Raw genomic sequence first — 12,926 nt, 5'->3', positions numbered from 1 at the left:
TGGCATTTGCAAATTGATAAGAATTCATCAGGTTTGTGTTCTCTGAAACTCTCAAGTTTAAATTAATAAATTGAGACCATCCTCAGACATAAGAAAAAATGTCTAGTGTAGACAAGGCCCCTTAAGATCCCTCACCCAAACCGAGCAGCAACAATGGGACAACTAGTACTAATGCAGACACGGTGCCGCCGGCACTGGCCTGGGTTTCAACCATCCGCTCAACGAGCTCTGCTCCAGGCATGGTTCAGTCAACACAAGGGTTAAAACACTAGCAGCTGGTCTGGAGATGCACCAGCAGGCAATTAAGAAACAAGTGGTTGCCAAGAGAGCTTTAGGGAATCAAGGCCCACTGAAACTGGTGCAATAAGAACTGGTCACCTATCTCCCTGAGGTTCATTTGAAAATCCACAGCAAAGAAGTCTAGTGTAGAGAAGGCTGACTTGCAAATCCACTGCTACCTTATCTGGATACCAAGGGATAGACTTACACCAGACTTTTTGTCCAAGTCTGTGTAGAAGGGGTTACAAGCCAGCCAGCACTGTATTAAATGCTTTAGTCATTGTTCAAATCCAGGACACAGAAGAGGATGAGCTCATACTAAAAAGAAGGGGCCAGGAAAAGTGACAGACTCCCGCAGGCAGGAAGTCTGACTTTGTCTCAGGAAGCACTATGCACGTGGATGGAGCACTATAAATAAGAAACAAATGAACCCGACCTGCCATTTGATCAAAGAAACCTAAAAATTCAAAACTATTCATGAAAAGCCCAGCAAGACTGGCAGCTTCATGTGGGAATGGACTTCTGTAATCCTTGAGAGTAGAGCGAATATTAAAGCGACATGCCCACTGTTTAAGAAGTGCCTTGTCTCTAAAGATATCAGGAAAGGGTGAGGTCAAGCCAACAATTTTCTAAGATCACAAGCTCTCTGGCCAGGGATTGTCTTTTTGTTCTGTAAAAAGAAGAACAGGAGGACTTGTGGCACCTTAGAGACTAACAAGTTTATTAGAGCATAAGCTTTCGTGGACTATAGCCCACTTCTTCGGATGTTATCTCTAAGGGGAGCAGATGAGGGAGAAGGGGGCTCATCTGCTCCCCTTAGAGATAACATCCGAAGAAGTGGGCTATAGTCCACGAAAGCTTATGCTTATGCTCTAATAAACTTGTTAGTCTCTAAGGTGCCACAAGTCCTCCTGTTCTTCTTTTTGCGGATACAGACTAACACGGCTGCTACTCTGAAACCTTTCTTTTTGTTCTGTGTTTGTACAGGGCTTAGTTGGGCTCTTCAGCTCTATGATAATACAAACAACAGTTGTGGCACAGTGCACATCAGCAGTAGGAAAATTTGGTGGAGGCCTTCAAGGAAAGGCACTATGACATGAAGATGTCTCAAGGCCACCTGCCTTTAGGATTCTGGGTGGAGAAGAGCCCTGAGGTGGCAGATCTCAGTTCCACTCTGTTTTACCCATGCCCTGTCTCCAGGATCTGGATTTATTTCTATAAATAGGGTCATTCTACCTAGATTCTTACACTGCCCTCATCATAATAGTATCTGAGCTGGACCGTGTAAAAGGTCCTGTAATTGCTTACAGTACTCAGAACAAGATATGTGTTGTTCCTATGTGAATATACAGAATTATAAGATCATGAGATTCAGCTGCAGGGTTTTACTCTGTCCCTGACCACCACATCAAGATATATATTTAAGTCTTTCCATTTAGCTTACTCTTTCCTTTTGAGCTTTTCCATTATCTCTAAACTAGTGATTCCTACAAGTTGTTAGAAGAATCCGCTGTTAAACAGCAAGTTTGTCTCAACCTACTGCCCCACTATAATAAGAGTTGTTGCTCAAGTGACAATTGGGTTTTCAGGAACTCCTAAAATCCACTCTCACTGGCCCCAGGGGCAGGTATGTAAGTAATTGTCTGTAAGTCACCTTCAGGACAAATGAATTTTTGAAGAACTTTTTTGTTATTCCTTATGTTAACGCCAAAATCATCCGCAGTTTAAAGAGAGGTAAGAATGTATTCAAGCTCGTATAAGGCTACTAGGCTAGTTTTGCAACAACAAAAGATAATGCTATTTAAACAGTTCTCAGAACGCTTTTTTCATATTTAAACCCGGTTATCCATGTGGAGTAGGACTCAAAAAAAGTACCACTATGACTGGGTGCGTGGTTTAACTTATACAACTAGCCCCATAACAGCTCACAAAAGCATCAGGGCATTTCACACAATTACACTGAACACACAGTAATCTTCAAACTTGGAAGTCAACTTTTGTGCTGAACAATGCAAATGAACAAGGCACATTTACTACCCAATAGTGGAACACAGCTTTGCTTCATATGGTGTATCGAAGTTAAAAAAAAAAAAAAAAAAAAAAAAAGGGACACTGTCAAACAGTTACCACTGTTAGGAGAAAATTCTCCTAAATTTGTAATAATGTGGGCCCTGGCTTCCAGTATTAGGCATGTGAAAGTCTATGCATGCATTTGCACACATTTAACTTATGCATTCATGACTAAGACTACGTTTTAGTCACGGGTATTTTTAGTAAAAGTCACGGACAGGTCATGGACACTAAACAAAAATTCACGGCCTGTGACCTGTCTGTGACTTATACCAGGAGTGGGAAAACTTTTTGGCCCGAGGGCCACATCGGGGTTGCAAAATTGTATGGAGGGCCGGGTAAGGAAGGCTATGCCTCCCCAAACAGCCTGTCCCCTGCCCCCTATCTGCCCCCTCCCACTTCCCGCCCCCTGACTGCCCCCCTCAGAACCTCCGACCCATCCAACCCCTCCTACTCCTTGTCCCCTGACTGCCCCCTCCCAGGAACCCCCACCCCTAACCACCACCCCCCGGAACCCCACCCCCGTGCTCCCTGTCCCCTGACTGCCCTGTGACCTATCCACACCCCCGCCCCCTGACAGGCCCCCCAGGATTCCCATGCTTATCCAACTGCCGCTGCTCCCTGTCCCCTGATCTGCCTCCCCCCCCCGAATCTCCGCCCCATCCATCCCCTCTCTGTCCCCTGACTGCCCCTCAGGACCCCCTGCCCCTTATCCAACCCCGCTCTCTTACCATGCCGCTCAGAGCATCGGGCGCTCACAGCCCCGCCGCCCTGCCGGAGCCAGCCATGGCACCACGCTGCCCAGCAGGAGCTCGCAGCCCCACCACCCAGAGTGCTGACAGCGCGGCGAGCTGAGGCTGCGGGGGTGGGGGACAGCAGGGGAGGGGCCGGGGGCTAGCCTCCCCAGCCAGGAGCTCAAGGGCACGGCAGGACGGTCCTGCGGGCCGGATGTGGCCCACCTCTGTCTTATACTATATAACCTTGACTAAATCTTGGGGGAGGGGGGCAGGAGCAGGGTGCAGCCCGGGAGGCACCACGGGTGCTGGGGGCGGCAACAGCGCACTGCCCGGGACCCCCACTTGTGCTGGGGGCACAGGTGGTGGCGGGCGGCCCGGGACCCTGCTGGTGCTGGGGGGGGGTGGGAGGCAGTTGGTCGGGCTGGCAGACTCCCTACCTGGCTCTGCACCACCCAGAGCCCTCACCCCCCTCCCGCATCCCATCCCTCAGCCCTGAGCCCCACCCCCCATCCAATCTCCTGCTGCTGGGGGGGGGCGGGGGGCATGCGGTGGCCCAAGACTGCCCCAGCAGTGGCTAGTGCGGCTGACCCTCAGGCAGCCCCCGAGCCAGCCACACCGGCCGCTGCAGACATCACGGAGGTCCCAGAAAGTCACGGAATCCGTGACTTCCGTGACCTCTGTGACAAACTCACAGCCTTAGTCATAATCAAACATATCTATGTAACTTGGGTGTTTGCACAGGCACACAGCCAAAATGGCACCTAACTGGCCAAGTGTATGTACAAATATCTGATTACTACGTGGACAACGGGTATTTGCATGCATAAAACAGGTGTGTGCTACTGCATATACCTACCTTTGAAAGTCTCACCCATGGCAATGTGTATTTTTTGGGACCATGAAAGTAATTTGAGTTCTAATACAAGTACCAGGAGGTCCTAGCATCCTGCCATGAAATCATGGTCTTCCTGTATGTAATGACTTCTCCAGACTCCCCTAACTCAACTGATGACAACACCAACTCTCCTGCAACTCGTCTTTGAAAGGGACTCCCCACCTTAGCACAGTCACCCTCTCAAGTATCCTCATTTTGGCACAGCAGCATTTAGTCACTGTAAATAAGAATATTAAGTCATCCTGTGTGTATGAAATAGACTTTGCCTGACAAAAAATCCATTTTACACAATTCTCCTAATCAGCGTTTAGAAGGACATCAGGACTGCCCTGAAATTCCACAACAGTTATGGAGATTATAGACTTTAAATAACTTAAGAGGGGCAACACAAATTCCAGGCAGGACAACCCAAAAAAGGTCTTTCACTTGCCAGGGTGAGATGGGAAAGAGCAGGTGAGCCTTATAGCCAGACTGGCTTTGCCCATCCTTTTCCTACCAATTCCTATAGCAAATCCCGTGGCAGTGCTTTATGCTGTATTTGAAACTCTCTTTAAAAGTTAGTTTTCTTGGATCTTCCACTACTTTTAAATAGTCACATACTGCCAAAACTAAAAAGGATTTTCCCCCTCCGTCTAGACAAATTGAAATATTCACTCATGACTATTGTTTTCCCTCCTCTCATACACGTTTTTGATTTTATTTTTTTTAAATGCAATTGTTAGCACACTTGAAATAAGCAGTGCCAGGTACATGTATGAAGGCATTATAATCATGAATCAGAGACATCTTTTACAACAAGATTTAACAGAAACCACAGCATGGTGAAAGCTACTGTAATGTATACTATATTATTATACATGTTTTATAATAATCACCAAAATCTAAAGGGTAAACCCATATATTAAGAATTCACAAAAACATCTAAAATTAATTTTCCTGGTCTTTTTTTTTTCCAATTTCTTTGATATCCAAACAACTTATGTAGACCTACTCAAAAGTGACTAATGATTTTAGGTGTCCAATGAGAAACACCTCAAAGAGCTGATTTTCAGATAGCAGGCAGGCAGCACTATCCGAACACTAGGTCCCTTTAGATTGTCTCATGTTGGGCATGTCAAAACTTGCATCACCCATATTAAGTAGTCACTCTGGAAAATGTAGACCCCTTTGTTTAAGAGAAAAAACATTGTTAATAGGCTTTTTATCTTCCTAGCTCATCATGTAAACTGCTTTTGACCTTGTGCAATAATTGCTTTCTTTCCACCCACACACACACACCCCTTTTCGTTACCACTATCTACATTCAGGATGGCGCTGCCTTGATCACTGAGCCATTTATAACAAATGTCTTGTGAGACAGAAAGTGATAAGTCGGACAGTCCCCCATTTTTGTTTATGATTAATATCTAAAATAGCTGAAGAAACATTTTAATCAAATCAGATCAGAAACAATGGGGTTCCCCTCTGTTACACGAAGGTATTTAGAACTCTGTATTCTGAATGCTTCAAGAAAACTGTTGAGTTCTTCATATTTGGAACAAAGAAAGGATAACATTTTGGCCTCAGATTTTAGCGGTCATAAATAAATCTCCAGTTTATTAATGTACAAAATAAAAATATAAACAGCATCTATGGTATCCGTCAGGCCAGTAACATGACCTTTTCTTAACCACTGTGGTACTGACAACGTATATAAAAAAAAAGGAAGAAGTCTCAACTAATGTGGAGTTAGGCTTGCAAATCCCATCTGACTTTTCTATTTGTTTATGATCATTTTTCTTGAAAGGTACAAGCCACGGCCCTTTACTGATCCAAATTATAAAGAGAATCATTAATCCTTACCTCTAGCTTTTTAAGGAACAACGCACAGCCAAAAAGCACTGATGCATTTCCAGTTACGATGCATAGTAACTAAAAGGACAAACGTCATTTCTTCCTTCCTCCAACAGAAGAAGTGACACAGGGATCACATCAGGGTATTTATGTCTACACTGCAATCAGAGGTGTGACTGCAGCACCGGTTACCATTCTCGTGCTACCTCAGCTAAAAATAGCAGTGAAGCTACAGCAGCGCAGGTTTTAGTGTAGGCCGTACAAGGCTGCCAGGAACCCTGAGTACGTATTGCATTGCTAGCATTGTGTTTTCACTGCTAGATTAGATATCCTACCCATGCTGCAGTCACACCTCAAACTGCAGTGTAGACATACCCTTAAAATAAGGAACACTATAAACAATGCATCAAAGGTAACATGGTATTTGCAGAATTCACATTCTAAGTCAAGAGGATAGTGAAAAATACCATGGTGATGTCAAAATGTGACTAGTGCCTATTGTTCTGCACAGTACTTAAACTACAGGCATAATATATAGTTTGTCCTAACAGTTGTTTCAAGCTCTGTGTAACCCATTAATTATACTGAATATCACTGGTTTTAAAATGCTTAGTGAAGGAAAACCTGCACAACTATTTACTAATTAACAAATGATTGTAATACGGTCAATTACCAATGCTGACAAAGAATTTTCTCCTTGTTATGAATGTAAAGTTCAATTTCTCATCAAGTCCAGCATTGGTGCAACATATTATTTTATTGACATTCTGTTTAGTATTTGTCCCAGATATCAATTAATGAATGAACACATTTGTGTAATTTTTAAAATTAAGGGCATGAGAAAAAGAGTGTGTGCTATATTAACCCTTGCTAGACAGTAGTTTTGAGGAAGTGTAAAGAGATACAATATAATGTATTCGATACGTGAGACCAAAGAAAGAAATCACACTCCACTAATGGGATTTGGGAGGGATGAACTCTAATAATACTTAGAACTTACAGAATGCTTTACAATGTCAAAGCATTGCACAAACATTACCTACTCAATCCCCATAACACCCCTGCCATGCTGGTAAGGAGTATTATCTTAATTTAACAGCAGGAGTAACAGTCACAGAGAGGTCAAATGATTTGACTATGGCCAGATGGATGCAGTGTCAGAGCCATGATGAGAACTCAGAAATATGTAGATCATGGGGGCATGATCACACTATGCTGCATCTTTAAGTAAAAGAAATCTCTTACCGATCCAGAGCAGGTATTAAAGTCATATCAACACAACCAAAGATAGCACATTGCATTAAAGCTGCCAAAATTGAGATTAGCTCCGTCATCTTTGTTTTGCAGGTGCACATATCGCACTGTCCCTCCATTCACACTACCAGTTCTGCTCCCATGAGCTACCAGGACATTGAAATTTACAGCTCCATGCTAGTTTCAGTGGCCTGTTGTGTCATAATATTGCAGCTGACTGCCAGAGTCCTGACAAGCCTAGCCCTACCCCAAAAAAGCATAAGCAAAAAAGAAACAAAAATCTTGCAACTGAGAATAATAGCTCATATACTGAGTTTTTCATCCATAGCCCTCAAACCACTTTATAAAAGGAACTCAATATCATTACACCCCATTTTACAGATGGAGAAACTGAGTCACGGAGAAGTAAAAGGAGTTGTTCAAGGTCACACAACTGGCCAGCGGCAGCGCCAGGAACAGAAAGGAGAACAGGAGTACTTGTGGCACCTTAGAGACTAACAAATTTATTAGAGCATAGGGTCTCCCGAGTCCCAGTCTAGTCCTCCAATCACAAGACATTTGCTAATTACCTCAACTCAATCACTTGCTTTTACTTCTTCACAAACATCTAAAGGTCATATATGTAAACCATAAGCTCCTCTGGACAGGACTTTGTAAAGTTGAGCACTCACTTTTGACGCTACAGGTGAAAACCTGGCCTCACTGAAGTCAGTGGGAGTTTTCCCATGGACTTCAATGGAAACAGGATCTCACTCTATATAAGTTTCAGAGTAGCAGCCATGTTAGTCTGTATCCGCAAAAAGAACAGGAGTACTTGTGCCACCTTAGAGACTAACAAATTTATTAGAGCATAAGCTTTCGTGGACTACAGCCCACTTCTTCGGATACTCTATATAAGTATCATCAAGCGTACGCCTGTGAACCAAAACCAATTCAGGAGTCGAGGTTTGGTTCTGGAGGGATATCTGAGATTTTATCCAGGGGATAGCTTTTTGAAATAAACATTTTGAGGTGGGGTAGGGACAAAATGGACACATGCACATATCTGTATTTAGGAGGGGATCTAAAGTGGAGGACTTGGCAGTCCTCAGTGTCCCTCTGACACACACAAGAGTACTTGCCACACCAACTCAGACACTATAGTCTACTCTAATAGACTCAGAAACGGTCTGGGAACCAGGAGCTCCTGAATTCTAATCCTGACCCTGTCACCTATGTGTAGAATGTCTTCAGGAAAGTTAAACTGTCTGAGCTCAGTTTCCCTATCAGTAAAATGGTGCCAACAGCGTTCAGTCACCTACCTTCAAGGGATGTTGTGAGGGATAGTCAATGTTTGCAAAGTACTCCAGAGATATGGAATGCTGTAGAAGCAGTAATTATCCTGCCTCTGGCAATGGTCTATACCTTATGCACCATAAGAAGATGCACTTTCCACCTAATCAGTTGTGCAATATTGTGCACTGAAGGAAGATGCCTTCCTGACTCCTACAACCACCAGTTTTTGCCCTGAGGTATAAGGTTTAATCAACCATTTGATATACTGAAAAGGGAAGTATCTTAAAAAGGTATACCACAGCACTATGTGGTTGCACACAACTTGATTATCATATTACTTGGACATCCGTAAGGAAGACTTTACAAACAACACAGATTATTGCAGTAACTTTCCTGATATAATTCACTGCATTAAGAATAATCATTTGCTTTTTAGTGCTTTTCTTTAGAGGATCATAAACTGCTTTACAAAGGTATGTGAACCATCTCCATTTTACAGATGGAAAACCTGAGACGGAAAGAGGTTAAAATTTTAGATTTTCAAAAGTAACCTCTAATTTGGGGCACCTAACTCAGATTTTTAGAAGTGCCAAGCACCCCACAATGCCACTTGACATCAAAGAGAGAGCTGCAGGTGCTCAGCACTTCTGGAAAAATCTCAGAAGTCCACACCCAAAAATTGAGGTTACTTACAAAAATCAAGACCTTCGTTACCAGTCCAAGGTAACAGAGCAAGTCAGGGCTGGAAATGGTCTCCTGATTCCTTATTCTCTGCTCTAACTACTAGTTAACACTATCTTCACTAAAATCAAGACTAAGACCCCGATCCTACAAAGTCTCACACATATGTTTAATTTATGGTAAATTAGTGAGTGCATAAAGTTAATCACAGACTTTGCTGTACCAAGACCATAGGCTAATTTATTTTATTTTTTTATCTTGAAGTAACATTTCAAGAGGACACACACCTTCAAGCTCAAGATAACAAAAACTGGAAGAAAGAATTTAAATTACTTGTACACACTGATGGGTAAAGCATCAGTACAATCAACAGCCCAATTAAGACATCTGCTCAGTATAATGGCACCATGGAATTTCACTTAGAATACCACATTCACTTTTGCTCATCTTATCTCAAAAAGGACATGACTGTAATAAAAAAGATCCAGAGAAAGGCAACAAGAATTTTAGAGTCAGAGAGTTCTATACAAAGAGAGATTTAAAAGATTTAAGATTATTTCATCTGGAAAAGAGAAGAGGAATTATGACAGATGTCTACATATGGAAAGGGAATGGTATAATGATCTCCAATCTGATAAGAAAAAAGGGGAAATAAATAAAAATTCTTGTATTTATTTTTAAAGACCTAGGCTCAACCTCATCACTGGTGTAACTCCACTGGCATAATCTTGGTCCAAATTGTATAATCAATCTGGGACTTTCACTGCCACAGCTATTATTGAGACAAACGCTTCACATTCTAAAGAGGAGCCTGATACAAAACCTTGAATCAAGACATCTTCAAATTTTAGGAAGAGTTTGGCTCCACAGTTCAGCTTCACTTCAATTAGACGCTTACACAGCTTCAAATGCTAGTGACCTCTGCGCTTCAGGTACATGCAACCAGCTGTGCAGAATGTGTAGTTCTTTTCCGTCATTCTTTGAACCAACGGATATCTAGGCCACTGTCAGAAGCAAGAGATTAGTCTAGATGGGCCAATAGTTCTGTCCTAGAATGGCAACGCCAACATTATGTTTTAATTTCCAATGCAATGGGGGCAATCCCCACATCATAAAAATTCTAGCAATTCTGCCACTTGCTTCATATAGTTGTATTTCTGCCGTGTATTTTGGATTGCGCGTGCATGAGAAAATAAACACAGTTTATCATTAATTATTAACTTTTTTGTAAAGAGAAGGGAAAGAAATATACTTCCACTAAATCAGTTAAATAAAAGAGTGAATGCAAGTATTCTTGTTAACCTATCTTTTTACATATTTATAGTAAACGTTCAAAGAATCAGTTTTAAAAGCATCTTTTTGCAGGCCTATGAGTCGAAACAGCATAGTTTTGCTATTCTCTTTCGTATAATTTAAATGTAATGTGCCTAGATATTCCTGGATGTGCTGTCATACAATTTTTCACTCAGTACCCAGTTAAAGTTTAAGATTTCCACATTGTTTTGGATATCTGTAACCTGAGTACACACATACAAACGTATCATGGAAAAAGCTATAGAATGTAACTATACAGACATCTTTAATAAATCCATTTTCAGTGGTAATGTTCATTTTTGATAGAAATTTATGATTTAAAAGAGGCAACGTCACCAAATCAGATCTGCTTAAAAGGAACTTCAACAGAATAAGCCACACTTCATCATGCAGGAACTTTTGTTTCTAATTAGTTACTATGTGAACTGATCAACTGAAAAAAAGAAGTGAATCTAATATGTAATATTGATCACAGAAATATTCCCTTCACCATTAATAATAGCATCTCTCATATTTTATAAAGTTCTAAAGAAATACGTATAGATTATTTCATTGGCAGAATGGAAATGTTTTTAGAAGGTGGGGAGAGTATATTAGGTGATGAAAAAATAGGTAAAAGGAAACAAAACAAAAGAAGAAAATCACCCTGTTTTGAAAATAAAGCCCCAAAAGGAAAAATGGAGAAACAATTCAAAGTTCACCTCAGCAACTGGCAAAGTCAGAAGGGGCCAAGTACCCCAGAGTAAAGCCATGTGAGACACAAAATGTCAAAGCTAATTGCCTCAGAGTCAGCAGTCTCCTCGGGGGAATTTTTTCTACATGGAATACCCTACAGTGTTGCAATATTTACATATTCTCTAGTTATTTTATATTTATGTGACATATACAAACATACCTATACAATCTAAAGGATATTCTTTAAAAATGCATTTACTTAGCACAAAGTTAAACCCATTTTGCAGCAGGTTTGAAATGCCAATGCCTCCTCCAGCTAATAGCACGTTTACACTTGAGTGTTGGATGTCCCTGCAGCATTACATCCTTATGTTATAAAACATTTCAAAGGATCCCCTCAGGACTACACACCTTTAAAACCTGAAAGGACCATTAAATATAAATATATTTGTATAGACTGTTCTATAATGATGATATAATATTCCAGGATGCCAGCCTTATTGTGATATTGCAATATTTTAGTATATCCATCCCAAGTGCAAAAAGTGCCGCTGATTGAAAGAGGCTTTGGTATTTCAAACCTGCTGCTGTATATACACATTTACATTTTACCCAAAGCTTAATCCAACTCTGCCCCTTTTGCAACAGGCTTGAAATTCCCCAGCCCTTTCCCATCAGCAACACTTTCTGCACTTGAAGCTGGATGCCCTGAAATATTGCAACACCCCACAGGATGCATGTCAGGGTGCCACCCTAGAGTGTTATATAACCCTCCCAGACCAGTCTATACACAACATGCACTAGGAAATCTGAACGGGGTCATCGGTGGGCGGGGGCGGAAGGGTCCAGGCATGTGTATGTTTTCGGCAGGAGGCTGGAAATGCCAGCGCCCGCTCCTCGGCGGCGGGTGACTGCAAGCCCGGCAGCGGCTGCCCCAGAAGGAGCCGCTCGGGACTCGCCCGCCGGCTCCCGGAGAAGTTCAACTTCAGCTGCGGCTGCCAGAACTGCCCAGGCAACTTGCTGCCGCGGCGGCTCCACGCAGCCACTTTGACAGCGAGCGCGGCACACGCCCCGGCGCCCCACTGCACCCCGGCGCCCCGCGCCAGCCCCCCGGGCACCACCCCGCACGTGCCCATCCCCAGGGGAGCGCCCGGCACGTACCAGGAGTCCGAGCGGCAGCAGCATTCTCCCCGCCGAGCGCTCACTGCCAGCTCACCCCCGCTCCCGCTGCTGCCGGCGGCGGCTGCCACGTCTGGCTAAGCATGCGCAATCCATGGGGAATCCTGCTCGTGGGGAGGAGGGAAGGGGACGAGAGGCATGCCGGGGGTTGTAGTTTTGCCCTGGCCCGGGCGGCGGGGCGCGTGGGACGGGCGCGGCGCAGATGGCGAAAGGGGAAAGAGACAGGGAGGAGCAGCAGCGGCCACTCTCCTCTCCTCCCCAGTGCAATTACTTGACACCTAGTGCCTGGGTGCTCCGTCTTCAGAAAGCACGTGCACAGTCAGAGGGGGCCCCGTGCTGTCCCCCAGCCCCACTGCAGCAGGGGTGACCCCCCCCAGGACTGGTCAGGTCCCCCCCACACGGTCCCCACCCAGGCAAAACACAGGCAGCTCATGCTGGAGATCAGGCGTGTTGCCTGTCCCGGGATATCCCCCGGGGGTCTGAGCCCATCTCAGCTGAGGCTCCGCTCAGAGGTGGGCCCATGGGGTTGTACAGCCAACCCCACATGAGTCAGACACCCCTGCCCGCCCCGCTGCAAGAGGTTAGTCTAGACAATTGATCATATTGCGGTGGCTGGTCTGGTTTGGTTTTTGAACTCCTCCTGCCCACATGTGTGTGAGACCAAGAGGGAGAGAGAATCAGTTCTCCCAAGGCCCCCAAATGGGGTGAGTACGGTGATTTTGGCCTCCACTGTG

The 12,926-nt window shown here is 43.8% G+C and overlaps 1 protein-coding gene across 2 annotated transcripts in view; it reads right to left on the bottom strand.

Moving 5' to 3' along the window:
• The window catches only part of PDIA5 (protein disulfide isomerase family A member 5), a 121,167-nt gene extending 108,854 nt beyond the window's left edge, over positions 1 to 12,313 (bottom strand). For both annotated transcript variants that reach the window (XR_006172785.2, XM_005279807.4), the window contains exon 1: positions 12,175 to 12,313. Coding sequence is in view for 1 of the 2 variants with exons in the window: in XM_005279807.4 (XP_005279864.1) it covers positions 12,175 to 12,198 (24 nt within the window). In the remaining variant the exon portion in view is untranslated. The remainder of the gene's footprint in view (positions 1 to 12,174) is intronic.
• Between the last annotated feature and the right edge of the window lie 613 nt (positions 12,314 to 12,926).

The sequence above is a fragment of the Chrysemys picta genome, chromosome 11, assembly GCF_011386835.1.
Source record: "Chrysemys picta bellii isolate R12L10 chromosome 11, ASM1138683v2, whole genome shotgun sequence".
NCBI lineage: Eukaryota > Metazoa > Chordata > Testudines > Emydidae > Chrysemys > Chrysemys picta.
Note: the sequence above shows the minus strand (reverse complement) of the source record. Positions and strands in the feature narration are given on the sequence as shown.